The sequence below is a fragment of the Pinus tabuliformis genome, chromosome X, assembly GCF_031772625.1.
Source record: "Pinus tabuliformis cultivar Carrire ecotype Pingquan chromosome X, CPIR1, whole genome shotgun sequence".
NCBI classification, from domain to species: Eukaryota; Viridiplantae; Streptophyta; class Pinopsida; order Pinales; family Pinaceae; genus Pinus; species Pinus tabuliformis.
In genome coordinates this window covers 172558392-172581587 of record NC_142308.1, presented here as the reverse complement: position 1 = coordinate 172581587, position 23196 = coordinate 172558392, and the positions used below count along the sequence as shown (strand labels likewise).

The 23196-nt window shown below is 38.4% G+C and overlaps 1 protein-coding gene across 1 annotated transcript in view; it reads left to right on the top strand.

The window, feature by feature from the left end:
• Positions 1-19226: 19226 nt before the first annotated feature.
• LOC149139009 (uncharacterized) overlaps positions 19227-23196 on the top strand; it is a 141698-nt gene continuing 137728 nt past the window's right edge. Inside the window, exons 1-2 of the mRNA XM_089450556.1 lie at positions 19227-21458; positions 21974-22037. Coding sequence (XP_089306682.1) covers positions 19227-21458; positions 21974-22037 — 2296 coding nt within the window. The remainder of the gene's footprint in view (positions 21459-21973; positions 22038-23196) is intronic.

The window sequence follows — 23196 nt, the reverse complement described above, 5'->3', positions numbered from 1 at the left end:
ATAACCAGACTATCCCAGGTAATTTCTTCCCATGCATTACAAGATATGGTCAGATTGATTTCTTGAGACTCGATGTGATCTTTCAATTCTTGAACATTTTTCTTCTTGATATGTCCTTCTATATTGATAGTTTTAGGAGTGGTAATTTCGTCCAATGCATTACAAGATATGGTCGGATTCATTTCTTCTTTCTCGATATGATCTTTCACTTCTTGAACCTTTTTCTTCTTGATATGTCCTTCTATCCTGAGAGTTTTAGGAGTGATAATTCTTTCCAATGCTTTATAAGATATGGTTGGATTCATTTCTTCTTTCTCTGGGGTTGGTTCCTGGTATATATACTCTTCTTTTGAAGTTTCTTGATCCTTTTCTTCCTCCTCTTCATACTCTATGTAAAATAATTTCTTCTTAGCACACTTATGACCTTTAGTTCATTTTTTATCACAATTGTAACAAAGTCGTTTTTCTCTTTTTTCTTCCAATTGTTGTGGTATAACCCTTGTAGGTTGTGGAAGGCTAGGAGAAACAACACTTCCATCTTTATAGTTGTGAGGGATAGACTTCCTTGTTGCCATAATTTTTCTTTCCGCTTTGTAACAAAGCCCTTTTTCTCTTTTTTCTTCCAATTCTTGTGGTGTTGCTCTAAAGAAGGTGTTGCTCTTTGTATCTTCATAATGTGTTGTAACAAGTGGTTTATGAGAACAAAGCCCTTTATACCATAAAAATTGATCTTATTATAAATATGAAGATGCAATACATACCTTTTGTAACAGTAGTGCACCATGTAGATCAAAATATTTCTCCATTTGTAGTATCCAATTTACCAGATCCTTGGCATCAAACTTCCTCATCTCGATTTTTCTTGATTTTAGGAGCTCGATCTTGAAACGACTATAACTCTGTAATTTTAGATCTCCACATTCTAAAATTTCTTCCTATAGTAGCTCTTTAAGTTCTCTTTCTAACCTTGCAAGTCTTATCAGAATTTGATTATCCAAGAAAGAGTTATGCCAAATCTCCCACGATGACCTAATTATATACCTTTTCAGAAGAGTGAACTTGTATGAAGTGCCATGTGTCACGATTTTGACCTTCAGATCTGAAAAATATACACAATAAACTATAGTCTATCCTCATTCTATAACTTCTTACGAAATTTCAATCTGATGCTCAGAGAGATAGTTATGACGATTTTCCCCAGGTCACCTATTTGGAATGTAATTAGTGAGCCCGCAGAAACCATAAATTCCTCAGATCATATATCCGAAAATATAGCGAGACAAGATCTGAAATTCGGATCCAAGGTTCAGACTGACTTCTTCTCAAATGGGTTTTTTTTTTTTTAGCTTTTGAAACTTTGTAGCGAAACAATTATAGCAAAAAATCCACGATGACCTATTTTAGATGAAATTCTAGAGCTTGCAAAAACTCTAACTTCCTCAGATCATATATACCAAAATATAGTGAGACAAGATCTGAAATTTGGACCTGAGGTTCAGCAAGATTGTGTCTCAAATGAGTTTTTTTTTTAGCTTCTAAAACATTGCAGACAAATAGTTATAGCAAAAATTCCACGATGACCTGTTTGGAGCAGCGAAACCCTAGAATCCAAAACTTTGATACCAAATGTTATGAAACCAGCTCACAAAAATATAGAAAAGATAGATGAACACCTTATAAATCAACCTCTTTGAGGGAGAAACCTCCTTTTCATTACACAAATGAACAATTCTTGGGTGATACAAATGACAAGACCTCCTTTCTATATATAGGAGTGTTGGAAATAATACTGAGGGGGGGGGGAATCAGTATTATCTAGCAATTTACCAAATCTTCCTTATTTGATCTTTTGAAATATTCTTGCATATCAGTACCATAAAACAATGAGCATGAATAAAGAAAATAGACAGTCACACCAAAGAACACAAGATGTAAGGTGGAAACCCAATGCGGGAGAAAAACCACCTGCTGCAATAATGTCTCTATCTTCTTTCAAGAAATTCTTTTTACAATGATTTTGTACTGGTGCAGTCCTTTACCAGCACGCAGGCTGCAACCTGCAAAGAGCTACAACTCTTTCTTGTTTTCCAGACTTCTCCTGGAAGGGAGCTACAACCCCCTACTTCTTTTCAAAATGATCAACAAGTATACAACAGATACAGTCTACTACAGATATCAGATCAGTAATTACAGAAACAACCCAGAACATCTTATGAACAGAAATATACAGTTAACAGATCATCTTGAGACAGGGACGCATATTTTCTTTCTGTGGCCTGCGACTGGACGCAGTATACCTTATGTTGTTCTGCGTGCAGACGCACTGTTCCTTTTGCTTGTCTGCGACCGACGCACACATCAACACTATCGCGCTGCGTCTTTCGCTTCAGAGACGCACCCAATACCACAGTCGCGCCGCGTCCTTCGCTTCAGAGACGCACCTGATCCTTTACTGTACTGCGTCCCGGCGCACTTTCCCTTCACTGAATCTGCGTCCCTTTAGATATAGAAGATAAGAGGACTTCAGAACCAACCCAAACACTCAGATCCACAGATCTGATCATGCGCCATATAGATCGTAGTCCATTAGAAGATTTACCCTTAAAGATATGGACTAGATCACACCAAGAGATGATCAACAAGATGATGCCTAATCCAAATGAACTCCTTTGCTTTATATAGGCAAGCTTCTCCCCAAAGCGTGGAACAATACCACGAGCCGACACCAGAGAAACACGCAACCGTCGGCTAGATACCACACAAGAAGCCCCCACGAGTTTTTCTCTACCTTGAAATGTGTGCACTGGGCGGACGCACCTTCTGAACGGCTGGCCGGCGTCCCTAGACGCGGGTTCTGTATGGAATACCTGCGGGGACGCGCTTGCTAAACAAAATTTCCTGCGTCCTTCTTGATTTACCACCTGAAGGCGTTTGCCATCAAGTACAACACCTGAATCATAATGCCAACAAACTCCCCCTTTGGACTTGATGGCAACCACATAAACTTTCAGCTTCATCATTCTCCCCCTTTGACATCAAGAGCAAAGGGTATGCTCCCCCTATGCTCATGCTTCTCCAGAATTGTAACCAGAAATCCATCATGAAGAAGACAGAGACATATTGCAGCTATTTCCAAGATCTCCTTCTCCATAATGCCAACAATGCATTATGTGCTCCCCCTGAGCCTATACCATCAATAGGAAGATGGTCAACAGTGAGATGATGCATCAACAACCCCCAGCTTTTGCCTGAGGTATTCAAAAGTGTCCCTGGGCAACGGTTTGGTGAAAATATCAGCAACTTGTTCCTTAGAAGGAACATACTCCAACTTGACCTTCTGTTCAAGTACTTGTTCCCGGAGAAAATGGTACTTGATTGGTATGTGCTTGGTTTTTGAATGCATAACCGGATTCTTTGAGATGCTGATTGCACTTGTGTTGTCACATAAGATAGGAATAGGAGGTGTACAAGTGATTTGATAATCCTGCAAAGTCTGCATCATCCAAAGAAGTTGGGTGCAACAAGATGCAGCCGCAACATATTCCGCTTCAGCTGTAGACAAGGCAATTGAACTCTGTTTCTTGCTGAACCAAGATACCAGTCTAGAACCCATAAAGAATGCACCACCACTTGTGCTTTTCCTGTCATCCACGCTTCCGGCCCAATCTGCATCTGTATAAGCATGAAGAGTGAGATCTGGATCTCTAGGATACCATAGGCCATAATTTTGAGTCCCTTGAAGATATTTGAAGATTCTCTTTACTGCTTGAAGATGAGTCTCCTTTGGATTTGCCTGAAACCTTCCAACTATTCCAACTGCATGCATGATGTCTGGTCGGGTACCTGTCAAATATAGTAGACTTCCAATCATAGATCTGTAGGTTGGTTGATGAACTGCTGCAGATTCGTCATTTGCACTGAGACTACATCCTGTGACCATGGGTGTACATACTGGTTTTGCATCTTCCATGCCATATTTCTTCAAAATCTGCTTGAGATACTTGGTTTGAGATAAAAGGATTCCTCCTTTCTTTTGTTGGATTTGCAAACCAAGAAAGTATGTCAGTTCTCCTAGCAAGGACATCTCAAATTCTTTCTGCATGACTGAGGCAAAGCTTTGACTCATAGCTTCTTCATTACTGCCAAAAATAATGTCATCTACATACACAACAAGTATTAGTAATTTGTCATTTTCAACTTTTATATAAAGATTGCTATCTGCTGAACCTTTTGAGAAACCTTGTTGATGAAGATATTTGTCCAACCGGTAGTACCAAGCCCTTGGAGCTTGTTTGAGACCATAGAGAGCCTTTTTTAATCGGCATACAAGATTTGGATCGTTTCCAAGAATGAAACCATCTGGCTGTTCAATGTACACTTCTTCATCCAAGTCTCCATTCAGAAAAGCTGATTTCACATCCATTTGAAATACTTTGAAGTTCTGACAACTTGAGAGAGCAAGAAACATTCGGATGGCCTCAAGTCTTGCAACAGGAGCAAAAGTTTCTTCAAAGTCTATTCCTTCTTGTTGTGCATACCCTTTACAAACAAGTCTGGCTTTGTTTCTAATTACTTCTCCATTTTCATTCAATTTATTTTTGAACACCCATTTTGTTCCGATAACATTCTTATCCTTTGGTCTAGGAACCAGCTCCCAAGTATTGTTCTTTTCGATTTGCTCAAGTTCTTCATCCATTGCTTTCACCCAACATTCATCTTTGCATGCTTCTTTCACATTTTGTGGTTCAGTAGAGGAGAGTAATGCCAAATAACTTGAAGCTTCTGCAACTGTTCTTCTAGTTTGTATACCTGCTTCCTTTTGTCCCATGATCTGAGATTCTGGATGGTTCTTTTGAACATATCTGGATGGAGTCTTTTCTTCTATTCTTGTTCTTTCTTCTGCTTCTTCGTGAGGTCCGTCTTGAAATTGTTCTTGCGGTTCTTCTTCTTCATCATTCTGTCTTTGAGGGTAGCTTTCATCTTCTTCAATGTCTTCACGATGTATTTGCCTAGGAATGTATCCTTTCTCATCAACCACTACATCAATGCTTTCAACAATTCTGCCAAGTCTTTTATTGTAGCATTTGTATGCTTTGCTATGTGGAGAGTAGCCAAGAAGAATTCCTTCATCTGCTCTAGGATCAAGTTTGCCAAGCTGCTCCTCAGTATTTTTGATATAGCATTTGCTCCCAAAGATTTTGAAGTGCTTTACTGAAGGAGTTTTACCACTCCAGAGCTCATGAGGAGTTTGAGTGCTGTTCACTCGAACATTTGTCTTGTTGAGAATAATAACTGCCGCATGTGCAGCTTCACCCCAGAAGGTTGCAGGAGTTCCTGATTCTTCAAGCATAGCACGAGCCATTTGCTGGACTGTTCTGTTCATTCTTTCCACTACTCCATTTTGCTGAGGAGTTCTAGCTGTAGAAAATTCTCTCCTTATTCCATGTTCATCACAGAAATCGAAAAATTCATTTGAAGTAAATTCTCCACCTCTGTCGGATCTGAGGCACTTAATCTTGTGACCTGATTCATTTTCAGCCAAGGCTTTGAAGGATTTGAATTTTTCGAAAGCTTCATCTTTGTGCTTCATAAGTCCCAACCAAACAAACCTGGAGAAATCGTCAATAAATAATATCAAGTATTCCTCTCCTCTAGGTGTTCTTTTTCTGAATGGTCCACATACATCTGTATGTACTAGCTCCAGAGGCATACTGGCTGATCCTTCTTTCTCTGGAAAGTTAGTTCTAGTCTGTTTTCCAAACTGACATGATCTGCACATGGTGTTGTCAGGAATTTTGATATCTGGAAGATCGCGAACTGCCTGATATTTGCAAGCTTTCCTTATTTGTGAGAAACTTAGATGTCCCAATCTTCGATGCCATAACCAGTGCTCTTCATCCTTGCTTAAATAGCATTGTTGTTGTTCTTCATCAAAAATGTATAGATTATTTGAAGTTCTTTTTCCTTTGAGAACTGTTTTACCTGTATCAAGATCACGAACAAGACATCCATTTGATCTGAATATAACCTCGGTTCTTTGATCACACATCTGGCTTACACTTAGAAGATTATGCTTTAGTCCATCAACAAACAAAACATTTCCAGCCTTAACATCTTCTTTTAAAGGAGCAATACCTTTTCCTTTTATAGTTGCAGGAGTATCATTTCCAAAAGAGACTTTCTTTCCCTTTTCTAAATTAGAATAAGATTCAAGTTTTTCTTTATCACCTGTCATGTGCTTTGAACATCCACTGTCAATGTACCATAGATTTTCTTGTCCTTCTGCATAGAATGCTATCCCACATCTTTCTGTTTGAGGTTCCTTTATTTTCCATGTTTTGGTGCCTGAGGTTTGTTCCCTTTTTTGTTCTTGTACCTTTCTTTCCGGAAACCTGCTTCTGCATTCAACATCTTCATGTCCAAAATTATTGCAAATAGAGCATTCAACTTCATTTTCAAGAGCTGAAAAATTGTTATAGGTCCTTTTTGTATTCCCTGTCATGCTTCTTTGTTTTTGAGCTTCCCTAGTCATGATTGTTTTATACGCAACACATTGGGCTGCTTTGTGACCAAAGTTATGGCAAGAAAAGCATTGTCCATTGAAGAAGTTTCTGCGATTATTGAATCTACCAGCCGACTGATTGTAATTTCTATTTTCATCTATTCTTGAACCAAATTGAGAAGGTTTTACCTGTGGCTGGTTGTGGCTTTTGTTCACCCTTAAGCTGGATTGCCCCTGATAGTTTGAAGTTTGTCCCTGCTTTACCTGATGATCTTCCTTGTGTTCTTGCTCATTTCTTCTTGCGGCATCAAGATAACTTTTTGAAGTGGAAGCTTGAGAAGTTTCTCCATTGTAGCCCAGACCTGTCTTATTTAGAGGAGATCGCTGCACACTGATAATCTCATTCAACGTTTCAGATCCTTTGACAAACTTGAGATTAATAGTTTTTGTTTTCTCAATTTCTTTTCTAAGACCAACAATTTCACCTTCTAATTTTTCAAGATGTTTTTCCTTTTCATCAATCTGAAATTGTAGAGTATCAATAATCATGTTCTTTTCTTCTATACATCTCTTGAGTCTAGTAATTTCATCATAAAGGTTATCCACATCTATAGCATCCTCATAATTGTCATCTTCAAATGCCATTAACAATCTATATTTGTTACCTTGTTCATCTTCATCACTGTTTGATAAGCCATCGCTATCTTCATGGGTGTAGTAGCTTTTCTTATTTGTACCCTGTTTCTTGTTCCATCTAACTGGTTCCTTTCCTTTATCCTTATAAGAGCATTTTGCAGCATAATGACCTACTCTTCCACAAGCAAAACATTTGAAAGGTAGCTTACCTCTGAACCTTCCAGAACCCCTTTGAAGATTTCTGACAAAGTTTGATTCTTCTTCCTCTTCTTCTGGAACATGACATGCTTCATAGTGATCTTCTTTGCCTGATGCTTTAAAAGCAGCTTCCCTTCTATCTGATGGACCTCCCTTTCTCATTTCATAAGCAGTTAGAATTCCATGCAGCTGAGACATAGTGAGAACACGGAGATTTTCCTTTTCTTCTACTGCAGATACTTTAGATTCAAACTTGGGAGATAAAGATCTTAGAATCTTTTGAACTACTATAGTCTCTTTTATTTCTTCACCCAAATTTTTCATACAATTAACAATCTCATCTACTCGAAGAAAATAATTAGCCACACTTTCATCATTATACATCTTGAGAGTCTCATATTGAATCCTGAGAGTTTGAAGTTTAGCTTCTTTTACCTGTTCATCTCCTTCATAGCTAGTGATCATTTTGTCCCATATCTCTTTTGCTGATTTGAAGTGCATGACCTTCATGAACTCTGTTTGAGATATACTTCCTAATAGAGTGCTGACTGCTTTTGCATTTGTTTCATACTGCTTTTTCTCAGCTGGATCTGTAGGAGTAACTGAAGGAAAGGCATAGCCTGATTCTACAATGTTCCAAACTTCTGTACCAAGAGATTGAAGATATGCAGTAACTCTTACCTTCCAATAATTGAAGTTTGTTCCATCGAAGACGGGTGGCCTGATTGATGCTTCTCTCTCGTAGTTGCTCATGATGAACGATCTACCTTCAAGCGATCAAGCTGTTCTGAAGGACCGGCTCTGATACCAATTGTTGGAAATAATACTGAGGGGGGGGGGAATCAGTATTATCTAGCAATTTACCAAATCTTCCTTATTTGATCTTTTGAAATATTCTTGCATATCAGTACCATAAAACAATGAGCATGAATAAAGAAAATAGACAGTCACACCAAAGAACACAAGATGTAAGGTGGAAACCCAATGCGGGAGAAAAACCACCTGCTGCAATAATGTCTCTATCTTCTTTCAAGAAATTCTTTTTACAATGATTTTGTACTGGTGCAGTCCTTTACCAGCACGCAGGCTGCAACCTGCAAAGAGCTACAACTCTTTCTTGTTTTCCAGACTTCTCCTGGAAGGGAGCTACAACCCCCTACTTCTTTTCAAAATGATCAACAAGTATACAACAGATACAGTCTACTACAGATATCAGATCAGTAATTACAGAAACAACCCAGAACATCTTATGAACAGAAATATACAGTTAACAGATCATCTTGAGACAGGGACGCATATTTTCTTTCTGTGGCCTGCGACTGGACGCAGTATACCTTATGCTGTTCTGCGTGCAGACGCACTGTTCCTTTTGCTTGTCTGCGACCGACGCACACATCAACACTATCGCGCCGCGTCTTTCGCTTCAGAGACGCACCTAATACCACAGTCGCGCCGCGTCCTTCGCTTCAGAGACGCACCTGATCCTTTACTGTACTGCGTCCCGGCGCACTTTCCCTTCACTGAATCTGCGTCCCTTTAGATATAGAAGATAAGAGGACTTCAGAACCAACCCAAACACTCAGATCCACAGATCTGATCATGCGCCATATAGATCGTAGTCCATTAGAAGATTTACCCTTAAAGATATGGACTAGATCACACCAAGAGATGATCAACAAGATGATGCCTAATCCAAATGAACTCCTTTGCTTTATATAGGCAAGCTTCTCCCCAAAGCGTGGAACAATACCACGAGCCGACACCAGAGAAACACGCAACCGTCGGCTAGATACCACACAAGAAGCCCCCACGAGTTTTTCTCTACCTTGAAATGTGTGCACTGGGCGGACGCACCTTCTGAACGGCTGGCCGGCGTCCCTAGACGCGGGTTCTGTATGGAATACCTGCGGGGACGCGCTTGCTAAACAAAATTTCCTGCGTCCTTCTTGATTTACCACCTGAAGGCGTTTGCCATCAAGTACAACACCTGAATCATAATGCCAACAAGGAGTCTAAGGGGTCATAATATAATTAGAGCCAACATAACAATAATAATGTAAGGGCACAATAATAACAATAGTGGGCTTCTATGGGGCACAATAATAACAATGTGGGGACTAAATGGGCACAACAATATAATAAGGGGGTTGTACTAATAACAATAAGGGGTTACACTAGTAGTATAGGGACTTAACACATTATTTACAATTTAAAGAAAAAACTCAATTTTTTGAAAGAAAAGTTGCAGGGTCATCACTCTTTGTAGCTAAGATTTGTATGGAGGGGTCCTCGCGTATCTGCTGGTAGAAAGACTCCTTGGTGAGTGGTTTGTGGTAGAGACACACTCAATGCCCATTCACCTTAAAAGAATGGCCAGACCCATCAATGGCAGTCAAAGTAAGAGTGCCATTTTTATGTACTTCTTGGATCTCATAAGGGCTGAGCCATCTTGTTTGCAACTTGCCCGGAAAGTCCTAGAATCTAGAGTCATAGAGGGGTGCCCAATCCCATTTTTGTAATTTCTTCTTTTTTATGAGGCTGTTGTGCCACTTTACTCTTTGTTGATGAATAATTGTAGTCCATTGCAAAGCTAGCAATCAAGCTTCATCTAGTTCGTTGATTTGTTGTAGTCTCTTGTTTTGGGCTTCTGTTAAATCCAACCCCACTTCCTGAGCCGTTCTTAAATTCTTTATTTCGAATTCGATCAGAAAAATAGGTTCTTTGCCCAGCACGAGCTGGTATGGAGAGTATCCAGTAGTATTTCTCCAAGTGATGCGATAGGCCCACAAGGCCTTTGGTAGTCTAGCAGCCTAGTCTTGTAGATGTGTTGAGACTATTTTGGTTAGAATCACTTCAATGACCTTATCAGTGCTTTCGACTTGCCCGTTCGCCTGCGGGTGATACTGGGAAGTGATCCTATGTGTAATGTGATGTTTTCTAAAAGTGGCAGTAATCTTGTGTCCTACAAATTTCCCTCCCCCATTTGTTATCACTTCCTATGGTAAACCATACCACACGAATAGCCCAAAGAGGAAGTTAATTATGGCTTCCTATGTGGCTCTTGGTAAAATCTATTGTTTCCACCCATTTCGTCACATAATCTATGGAAACCAATATGTAGGCTTTCTAATTCGGTGGCAGATGGAATAGACCAACAAAGTCCAACACCCATTGTTTAAAGGGTTCTATGACTCGTTGGGATTGCAATGGCATTTCATCATATTGGCCAGGTCATCCCATCCTTTGCGAGCTATCACAAGCCTGGGCATATTTCTTATATCTTAAAAAATAATGGGCAAATAATAGCCCATTTGTAGTACTTTATGCCCTGTCCTTCCATCTGCGAAGTGTCCTCCTTAGGGCTTGTCATGGCAAGCTTTTAGTATGTCATAAATCTCATCCTTGCGGATGCATCTACGTATACACATGTCAGACCTTGTGTGAAAAAGATATCTACCAATCTAAGAGAATCGCGCACTGTGCTGAATGATCTGTTTCCTCTCCCTCACTGTCAAATGCCTGGGTAGCTTCCCTATTGCCAGATAATTTCCCACATCTACATACCATGGCGTCTTGACTGTCACGGCAAACAAATGTTCATCTGGGAATTGGTCGTCCATTGCTAGTGGATTATTTACCTTCGGGATTTGAGACAGAAAATCATCAACTGGGTTTTCCTTCCCCGGATGATCCTTAATAGTAATGTCAAATTCCTACAAAAGAAATAGCCAACAATTCACTTAACCATTTGTGATAGGTTTATTAGCTAAATACCGGATGGCAGAGTGATCGATATACAAAAAAACTTGGTAAGCAATTATGTAATGTCTAAATTTGTTTATTGCATAAATAAAATCTAAGAATTCTTTTTCTGTTACTGTATAATTAAGTTTTGCAAGAGTAAGATTTTTGCTAATATAATATATAGCATAAGTCTTCTTGTCCTCTTCCTGACCGAGGATAGGGCCTATAGCCGCATCTGATGCATCCATGGATATGTGAAAAGACAGCTCCCAATTTGGTCCACGTAATACTAGTGTCGTCAAGACTAGCTTCTTTAAACCTATAAAAGTTGTGTCACATTTGTCAGACCATTTAAAATCAACATTTCCAGTTAAAGCATATAAAGGTGCAGCAATTTGTGAAAAGTTTTTAATAAACCTGTGATAATAGCCTGCATATCCCAGGAAACTACGTACCTCTGTCTGAGTATAGGGAGTAGGCAGTAAAAGAATTACCTGAATTTTTGCTGGGTCTAACTGTATCCCCACTGTAGAAATATAATCTCCCAATATTACACCTTCGATCATCATCATGTGACACTTGACATTGCTTAAACATAACCTGGCAGTACTGCATCGTTCTAAAACCTTTTCTAATATTTGCAGTGCTTGATCAAAGTCATCCCCATATGGAGTAAAGTCATCCATATATACCTCAAGTCCTTCGTTTATCAGGTCGGAAAAAATGCTAAGTATAGCTCTTTGAAATGTGGCTGGGGCATTGCATAAGCCAAATGGTAACACTATGTAAGATAACATGCCCCAGGGACTGGTGAAGGTTGTTCTGTCTTGGTCTTCAGGGGTGATATGAATCTGATTGTAGCCACTGAAGCCGTTTGGGAAGGAAAAGAATTGCTTTCCTACCAAGGTATCAAGGACTTAATCGATAATGGGAGAGGGAAATGATCTTTTTATGTTGCCTTGTTCAGTTCCTAGTAATCTACGCAGATACACCATTTCCAATTTTCTTGGGGACGACCACCAATGGAGAAACCCATTTGCTATCTGAAATGGGATAAATGAAATTCACATCCAGCAGCGTCTGCAATTCTTCTTTCACAATATCCTTAAGGTGTGGATTCTATCTCTGCTAAGGTTACTAGACAGGTCGAGCATCCTTCTCAGTATAGATGTGATGAGTGCACAGCTGTGGGTCTATACCCTTCATATTGGGATAATCCTGAGCAAAAGCCCCTTTATATTTTTGCAGGATCTGAATGAGCTTTTGTTGTTGATCACTATCCAAGCTATCATTAATGTTTAAAACTTTGCCTGGTTCAATTTCCACCAACTTGCTGTTATGAAGAACAGTTGTTTGGATGTGTTGATCATCAGTATCCTTCAAGGGATCTTTTGATGCTTCGTTATCAAGGATTTCTTTCAACATTTGGCACTTTACGTTACTCATATCAGCTGGCTGATTGATGAAATTGTTGATAACGTCATCTTCAATATGATCTTTGAATTCTAGTGCCTCTGCATTGTGAGTGGTGAACGGATGATTTCTTCCAGGTATGTTGGTGGTTGTTTACATATTTTTACAATGGGTAGACTTGGTCTGGCAGGAGGATATAAAAGAAGACTTTTTACAGCATCCCCCTTTGCAATAGTCATGTTTCCCTTCCGACAGTCTATATATGCATCAGTTGTCACCAGCCAAGGTCGGCCCAGTATCAGAGGGTGCCCATCCAATCGACTCTTCGGGTTTATCACAAGAAAATATATTGGATATTCCCATGAATCAACAGAGCCTGTGATATCTTGTAGAGTTCCTTTTGGCCTTACCACCGAACGATCAGAGAGTTCTATTAAGGTGGTGGTTGGTTCCAAGGATGTAATACCAAGTGCTTGACAAGTTTTTGCTATTAAAATATTAATGGCTGCACCCAAATCAACTAGCGTATTGGGAAAAGAGCGGCCATATCTCTGAATTGTCATTATGGGATTCCCAGGATCTTCATACTTTACCAGATTTTCCCCTCCCAAGAGTAAATCAGATACGATTCCTGCAACATGAATGGTGGGTGAAGTTTTCTCTTTCCTCATAGGCTTCTTTACACATAACTCTTTAACTGTTTTAGCATAGATGGGAATGTCCTGAATGGCTTGGAGGAGCAGAATTTTTATACAAAGATTTTTTAGTTCCCCTACAAGATCAAAAATCTAGGTACACAATTGGCTTAGGTATCGTTAACCTTTCGAGGAATGGGGGAGAAGTGACTATGAGCTCCTTTGGATCTTTCTGCTAATTTGTCTCTTCTCCTCATTTCATTTTAGAATCAATTACAGGTGGTGGTATATGTACAGGTGGTGTTATATGTACAGGTGGTGTTTCGATCTCAATTTATGGTTGATCCCTATTTTCCTTAAGGGTGATGATACGTCCTGACCTCAATCTAAGTTCATTACATTCTTTTTGCTCAATCTCATAGTCAGAGCTTTCTACAATTTGCACTAGCTGGACTGGTCTGTTATTGGGATTTGGATTCAGTTGGGCTAGCAGTTGAGGGCACAAAAGAGGCTGAGGATTTTGTTGTAATGGATAAGGAGCTGACAATATGGGTTGAGGTTGAGGACCTGTCCCCATAGGAGTGTTGGATATTCCCAAAGGTCGTTGCCAATTTGTAGACCAATTCGGGTTTTGAGAAGGGGAGGCAGGCCACTGGGATTGATAGGGATTGTGTTTCCAAATAGGATTAAAAGAAGAATTTGGCCATCCATTACCCAAAAAGGATTGAATTGACCATGGTTTCATAGGGAATGGCTGAGGTTTCAAATCCGAGTAGTGTGATTGGCCTTGCCATGCTGCCCCAGGGTTACATTGTTGATTAAACTGTGAAGAAGGAAAGGACTGGGATGCATCTTATGACATACCTGGAGGTTTGGCCTGCCACTGTTGACACTGGTTCATTAGATATACTGGCTTTGTCTCTTCTTCTACTTCCTTGAACACTTCTTTCAACCTCGGGAGTGGTGGACATTGTTTAGTGGCATGATCCTTGGTACAGATAGTGCATGTTTGAATCATGTATAATGGACACTCCCGTTGGATGTGCTTCTTACGACAACGTGGACAGAATATGAACAAGTTTTTTTCTGCTAAAGCTTGTTTTTGTTTAGCCTGTAGGATGTCCAGCTGCATTGTGAGGGTGCCTGGGATGTCTGTTTTGAAATCTTCCAGGAGGTTATCGATTTCCATTCATGTTCCACCTACACTGTGTGGTTTTCTTCCCCTACTTGTGGGATCGTGGCTTGCTTCTCTTGTGCATGAGCTTCCTCACGAACACCTGATACACAAGCGAACTATTTCATCATAATCTTCCTGAGAAATATCTCCTTTCCCCATTAAATTTAGAGTTTCTAACCACTCCTCTTTCATTCCTTTAATTAAGATAGCTCTTAGGACTTCTTTTGGTAGGGTGGTGTGTGGAGATCTCTGCAAGTTATAATGAAACTGTTTGACTACATTCTTCTAGAGTTTCATTATCCTTTGCAACCATCTTAAATATTTCATCCTTTAGCTCCCTAGTCTTGCAAAATTCCTGGTATCTTATGAGGAAGGAGGTTTTCATATTGTCCCAAGAAATAATAGTACGTCCACCCAGACCCATGAACCATCTTAAAGATACTCCTTTTAGAGTAGAATGGAATAGTTTTAACTTTTGGGGGTCAGTGGTGTATTCATACCCTTTGTAGAGGACGTCAAATTCGAATAAGAAGGCATCAGGATCGTCTATGATCATCCCATGAAAAGTTGGGATGCTCTACAGAGGAATAGCCTTCATGGGGGAATTGGCCACTTGGTTGACATTGGGGTATTCCAATGTCGAGGTTTGACCTTGATGTGGTTGATTTTCCATTTGGTCAAAGATGTGCCAATACTCTTCATGGATTTCAGGCGGTGTTTTTCGATTAAAAGAGGGATTAACAACTCGAGATGGCTTTGCAGCACTGCCTAGATCTGGGATCACAGGATACCCTTGTTTAGAAAGCTAAGGTCCTGCCTTAGCAGTTCCATTGGTTTCTCCTTCTCCTTCTCTTAAGTTACATGATTTTCCCTCTTGTAGAGGATCAGAATGTAAGCTTACTATAGCTTGAAGACTCTATTTAGATCCTCCAATTTGGCTTTAAATCTTAGTGTGAGCTGCAGATGGTGAGCCTGCTACTTAAGGGATTATAGTAGGACTTTTTCCAATTATAGCCCGGAATCCTACTGATGCTTGAGATTCTGCTTTTCTCACAATTTCGTCTATAAAGGTCATTCTCGCAAGGTTCACTGATCCCTTGGGTTTTGTGGATTTTGGAGGGGGGTTCTGTTCTTTTTCTATCTTTCTATTCCTAGTCATTCATAAAAACCAATTTCTATTTAACCTCTAGGATTTTGCTAAAAGGTGGGTAGGTAAGCAAGAACTTTACTTGATAGGTACGCATGTTCTTACCTCCCATTTTTAAAACCCAATTCTTTTTCAGAAAGATAAAAAGGAAATCACTTTGGAACACTCTCCCTGGTAATGACGCCAAAATGTTGGTGCACTACGATGTATTTTACAGGCAATATTAATTCCTATATTAATTTTCAACTTGAGGAAAGTCTTTTTATTTCAAGAGTGTCAGCACTATATATGTAGTGAATTCAAAGGTTAACTAATAACAAATTATTGCAATTGCTAATGACTATATTCTTCATATTCAATCGAATCAACTCTGAAAGAAGTAATTCTGAAAGAAATTCATAACGCACTCAGTAATTCTACTTAACCTATCATGGAAGCAAATATCTGAATACAACCTGTAAAGAATCACGCTTGGCAGTCTTAACTAGAATTGAAGCTAACTCGCTTACTCATCAAAGAGAACTGTAACAATTAATAGCAAAGGTAATTGAACAACAAATCCTAATTCAATAGCAAATCATATTTAAGCAGCAAATCCTAATTAAGAAGCAATTCTGAATTGAACAACAAATTTGAATTGAACAACCATTCCGAATTGAACAACAATTCTAAATTGAACGACAATTCTGAATTGAACAGTAAATTTGAATTGAACAGCAATTCCGAATTGAACAACAATTCTGAATTGAACAACAAACGATACATGAATAACAAAAGTATCTGAATAGCAAATGACTATAGAAGCATAAAGCGATTAATTCTATCTCTGAAATCTATGATAACATTATTTGAAAGGAACAACGATTTGACCTATCATAACCAATTCAATCAAAAGTATTACTCGCATATAACACACGGATGAATCTAAACCTTGAATGAACAACAAATGCAAATTGAATCGATGATCCTTACAATAATCAAAAGTAATATTAACTTAACATTAACAACCAATCAAGAATGAAATAGAAAATATTATGACACAGGTGAAGCAGTAGATCTACTCTTGACCGGGCCCAAAGTCGCCAGAAGTCTTCGCTAAGAGATACTCATAATATAAGTATGATTTAAATGCAGTCTTTCTTCATTAATATAAGTAACCAAGTTACAACATCCAAAATAGCAGTATTATATGTCAGAAAGAATAATTACAAACTATGAAATTTTGAACTCCGTGCAGTTTTGCCTTTCGGCCTTATATATTACATTTAGAAAGTAAATAGATAAAAGTGAATCCTCAGGATCAAGGGATCCCGAGGATTTTGCTATACTTGATCTAATTCTGTCATAAAATGGTCATTGGTCTGCTCGGTCTTCCATTGTCCTGCCTTGCCTCTGACATTGTCGCTTTCCCTTATAAGATGTTTTCGTTCTGTCGATTGGGCAGCTATCACTCAATTTGTGACTTCTGCACATAAAGATAGTAAAAATCAGTTTTTCCTACTTAGATTCATCTAATTTGTTACTTATTACTTTTACTTTACTTTAGCTATTATTTCCTCTACTTTTATTCATTAATAGAGATAATCATGTGAGGATGAGTGCTAAATAAAGTGATTACCAAGGAGAAAACATACCTTTTTCTTGACCCAACACTTATGATATAATGGGTTAATGAAATAATAATGTATTGATATGTGACTTTACACGAATTGTCCTATTATATGAATGCAATTACTGTTAATTGTTTACGCGAAGGTTATCATGTTGTATGTTGAAGCTATCGAACACTTAAGCTAATCTGAGTAGTTTTTGGGTTATACGTAATATTTAATGCACGTAAGTAGTAGATTCACTTATTTAGGGTCCGCGAAAGATAGGCGTAAGCATTCGCGGAGGTATAGAAGTTGATTAGGGGGGGTTATATTGATAAGTCCTAAAGGTTTATTGATTAGTGTGAAGGGAGATTTAGGGCATAAAATGACATCATGCTCATCTTTGTGTGTGGAAACTTGTTTCCAGCATCCCCCCATACTGCTTCGGGTGAGACTTCAGTCCGCTTTCCGCAGGTTGATGCCGAAAGGGCCAGTAGTGTAGGGATTTGTTTGGCGAAATTAACTCTAAACCTAGATCAGGACCCACTAAGGCAACACTTTACAATTTAATTTAACATTTGATTTAATACTAAATCAAAAAGTATAGATCATCCCAACTTGATTTTGCTCTACAAAAGAAAGCAGTCTTGTTTAAAACAAGATGTCATTTGAGAGACAACAATACAAATTTTGTTCCATATTCCCCTACCTTCACTGCCACAAACACAATTTCATTCAACTCTATATCAATCGTGTACAATGCCCATGTGCAAAACATGTTTCTTGGAATTTATCTCTCATTCAGTTGAAACTAGGTTTCTCCACATTAATTTGAATGAAACACTGCCAAATAAATAAATTTATAAAGCTTTGTTACAACCAATGGGGTAGGGTGCTCACCAAAAGACCCCATTTTTTTTACAACATTTTCACTTCATTTCTATTTTTTATGAAATATTTAATTAATCAACTCACAACCTATCAACATTCTAGACTCCTATCAACTATATTTAAACTAAATAATAAATACTAACTACTGCATAACACTTGCTTTTATAATATTTACTAATAAAAAAATATAAATTACATTAATATATCTCTAAATAATAATAAATATATATATACATATATATTATACTAATGTATCTCTAAATAATCAAAAGGATCATCGAAAAAAATTAAGAAATGAAAACATAAGACAACGTGCTAAAAATGATTCCATTCTTTCTCTGAAGCAATAAGGAGAATAACAACATCATAAATGAAGAGCTCATAATCAAACCACTGATCTCATCATAAACCTTTTGTGAAAGCTTCAAATTCAAATTATAAAGAGAGTTAATAACGACATGATAAATGAAGAGCTCATAATCAAACCGCTAATCTCATCATAAGCTTCAAATTCAAATTATTACGAGAGTTATTTCACAATGTAACAACATCATAAATGAAGAGCTCATAATCAAACCACTCATCTCATCATAAACCTTTTGTGAAAGCTTCAAATTCAAATTATAAAGAGAGTTAATAACGACATGATAAATGAAGAGCTCATAATCAAACCGCTAATCTCATCATAAGCTTCAAATTCAAATTATTACGAGAGTTATTTCACAATGTAACAACATCATAAATGAAGAGCTCATAATCAAACCACTCATCTCATCATAAACCTTTTGTGAAAGCTTCAAATTCAAATTATAAAGAGAGTTAATAACGACATGATAAATGAAGAGCTCATAATCAAACCGCTAATCTCATCATAAGCTTCAAATTCAAATTATTACGAGAGTTATTTCACAATGAGTATCATGTTTATGGAGTGACTTTCACATTCACCTTGTCACCATATTCATTATAAATTATCTAATATGAGAAATTATTTGAATGAGACCCTACACCCCCTTACTCCCTCCTTAAATCCTTCTCACTCATGCTACCATAAGCATATTATAAAACACCCCTCATCATTGTACACCACCTCAAGTTTAGACTCACCTTCAATTAGATTTCTCTCATGATTTTCCTTCTTCGCATGGGACTTGCAACATACACCTTTTTTGAAATTTGTTTAATAACTATTTGAAAAACCCGTAAAAAAATTAATGATTAAATATTATTAACCGCGTAATTATTGGCTGTCGTCGAGGAAAGCAGGATCACAGGGCACATTCATCCTCCTATGAACCAGACCTTCATTGCCTTGATACCTAAATCTGATGACCCCACATCCTTTAATGATTTTCGCCCTATTTCCCTCTGTAACTGCCTTTATAAAATTATTGCCAAAATCATAGCTAATCGCATCAAACCTATCCTATCTTCGCATATCTCGGCTGAACAATTTGCCTTCCTCCGTAACCGGCACATCCAAGAGGCCATTGGCACTGCCCAGGAAGCCCTGCACTCCATAAAACTGAAGAATCTTAAAGGTATCTCATTAAAGATTGATCTAGCAAAGGCATTTGATAAAGTAAATTGGCTCTATCTCAAGATGATCCTTACACATCTGGGATTCACTCACCTACTTATAAACTGGATTATGGGATGTGTCTCCTCGGTCTCCTTTACTATCCTTATCAATGGTGCAGCCTCGGAAAGATTTAATATTAACAGGGGGATCAGGCAAGGATGCCCCCTCTCCCCACTACTCTTTCTCATTGTCATGGAGGGTTTGAGTAGGCTCATAGCGGAAGCTAAAAGGAATGGTGATATTAGCGGCCTCAAAATCACTGAGCAGTTCTCTCTTACCCACTTATTGTTCGTTGATGACATATTAATTTTCCTTAATGGAAGTGTCCGAGACATTATTGCTTTAAATGATATACTGCTGCTCTTTTGTAAAGCCACGGGCATGGAAATAAACAGGGACAAATCCACCAGATCTTTGATGCGTTGCACACAACAGGAATCTCTGCTGGCTGCTCAGCACTTTCCCTTCTCGGAAAGCCAGCTGATGGATGGTATCAAATACCTTGGTTTCAGATTAAGACCGGATGGATATAAAGCGGCCCACTGGACTTGGCTCATAACTAAAATTGAAAAGAGGATTATTGGCTGGCAACACCGTCTACTGTCAAAAGCGGGCAGACTTCTATTAATCAAATCTGTGCTCGAGGCAACACCTGTCTATTGGATGTCGCTTACTTGGATCCCAAAAGGAATTCTACAAAAAATACAACAAATTTGTAATAGATTTCTGTGGAATGGCAACAAAAAGGGCAAGATATTTGCTTGGACCAGATGGGCTCTTGTCTCCATGCCGAAGAGATGGGGAGGATGGGGGATTAAATCACTGTCAGCTTTTGCACAGGCTCTTACTGCAAAGCAGGGTTGGTCACTTATCAAGATGGACAGCTTATGGGCGGAAGTTGTTCACCACAAATACATTTGGCCTTCCAGCATTACGGAATGGCTTCGCAGACCTACTTGGAACCACTCTGGCATATCCGCAATATGGAGGGCTACTCTAAAAGCTATGCCCCTAATCCGCGATAACCTGCTATGGAAAATAGGGAATGGTGCACAGGTTCGCATTGGTTTAGATCCATGGCCCGGCTCTGGGAATGCTCATCTACTGCCTGAAGGATTAATCCGACATCTCAACAACAGAGGCATCAAATATTTGGCTCAGATCGGAGACCCTCATCGATCAACTATATTTTCACAAGCTTGGGTTACGGATCGGCATTGGCTTCTGCCAGAGGATTGGTCTGCACTTTGGCAAGGTTACATACGGGCCCTCACCGAAACTCACATCAAGTTACAGGAGGAGGAAGATGAAATAATTTGGGCCCCAGCCAAATCTGGTTCATATGCACCAAAGCTCGGTTACTTGAAGATAATCGAAGCAAAGAAACTGGACATTCTTAAAAGCTGGTGGCGGGATGTCTGGCAGCTACAAGCACAGCCCCGTACCAGACTTCATATGTGGAACATCATAGCTGATAAGCTCCCAACAGGTGCCACTCTTAAGAAGCGGGCTTTCTCTGGACCATCTTGGTGCGTCCTCTGCAAAAATGAGGAGGAATCGACGGCCCATCTTTTCCTTCACTGCGAAGTTACAAAGAATATATGGGCTCAAGTCACGCAGGTGCTCAATATTAATACTGTCTGGCAGGGTGTTGATATACTTTCTGCCTGGGATCAATGGTGGATTGCGGTGTCCTCCGAAAAGGCTAGGAACCTTCTGCTGGTGGTTTCCTGGTACATTTGGAACAGCCGAAATGCCATTATTTTTGAGGACTATAAAGTAAACTGGCATCTTCTTCCGCCATCTATCTGCGCGGCCTACACTGAAATCCCTTTTGAGCATAAACTAATATCCCACGGAACATACAGCCTGAAATCATTAACAAGGAAATGCCCTGGGCTTATTTTGACGGGGTTGCGCCCCTACAAGGATGTGGGGGGGGTATTGTTCTCCATCTAACAGATTCACATTTTTATCACTTGAGAATGGGATTAGGGACTGGCTCTAATAACTTTGCTGAGCTAATCACTTTGAGACATCTCCTCTATTTTGCTCTTACCAAACATTGCAGACAAATTCAAATTTTTGGGGATTCAAAGATTGTTATTGATTGGGCAAACAATATCTCTATTTGTCATGCATATTCTTTGAAACATATCTTGGAAGAAATTGTTTTTCTAAAAACACATTTTGACCAGATCACTGTTTCTCACATCTACAGGGAAAGAAATGCGCTTGCTGACCGGCTCTCGAAAGAAGCGGCGGATCGCCACATAGGAGACTGGCAGATTGAAGAGTACACTCCAGAAGGCATGCACAGTTACTACCACCGCCCATATATTGACGGCCTGCAACAGGGGGATCCCCCCTATACTTAGAAATTTTTTGATCTACATGTTTATATTATTGTATATATCAGCTATGCACTATATCGGCTCTATGTCTATCTTTCACAGCATGAGGATGTTTATGCCTCAGATACCTGTTTTATTTACTGCTACATGAACTCTGTTTATTCCGGTACTTTTTGATTTGGATACTGAGCACAGTATCTATCGTTTTTGGACATTACAGGATGTTATTTTGTAAATCCTTTGATCTGTGGATTATACCACATTACAGCATATGCTTTGGCATCAACAACATGTAATCTCTGTTATTATCTTTTTAATAGAAATTACGAACTCTATTTCTTCGGAAAAAAAAAACCACGTTAAGAAATTCTTCTATGAGAAATTTCTTACCAACTCACAAAAAATTATAATTCTTATCAACGGAAAGAAAATTGTTCTCATATTAAAAAAAACTTTTAAAATTGAAGTAAGCCACCAACCCACATAGGTCATGGTCATGGTCATGACTAAAAACAAATTAATTGGATTTTGAGCCTTACCCACTGAAACAAATTTGTTTTTGTATAAAAGAAACTTCTAGAATTGAAGTAGACCACCAATCCACATAGGTCATGGAAAAAAGAAAATTAATTGGATAATGGCCCAAGGGGAAATTACAAGTTATAATATTATGGGTGCACATGGAATAATTTCCGAAGTAGCATAAAGCAACTTTAGGGCTAAAAACAAATTAATTGGGTTGTTGGACAATGGAAAATTACCCATATAATATTATATGGGTGCACATGGAATAATTTCCAAAAGTAGAATAATATTGGAAATATTTCAAAGCCAATTTCACATTGGTTTAAAGTCCAATTTAAAATTTCTCTCACACAAAAGCAACAAAAGCTCAGCGACAGCTAAAGTTCCACATGCAATTCTAGAAGGCATGGAAAGTGTGTGCTTCACCTATATTTTTATCAATTATTTGCTTTTATAATTTTCATAAATTAGGTTGAGGGCTGGTCAAATATATATTTTGATGTTGATTTTGCTTTGAATTCTAAATACGATTCTTTATATTTAAAGAAGTTGGATGTATTTTATAATTCAACATAATATAAAAAATGATGTTTATATAAACATTAAAATATTTGTCATATAGAAAAAAAGTTTTTTTGAGCCGAAATGTTTAAAATTCATTTTAATTTCTAAATTATAAATATTGAGTTTTTTTTCATATTTTTAATAGAATTTTTTTAAATTAAATTAAATTTGTATTCATGTTAATCATTGAAATTTAGTACTAAACCATTGGTTGATAATATTTAAATGGTTATGGT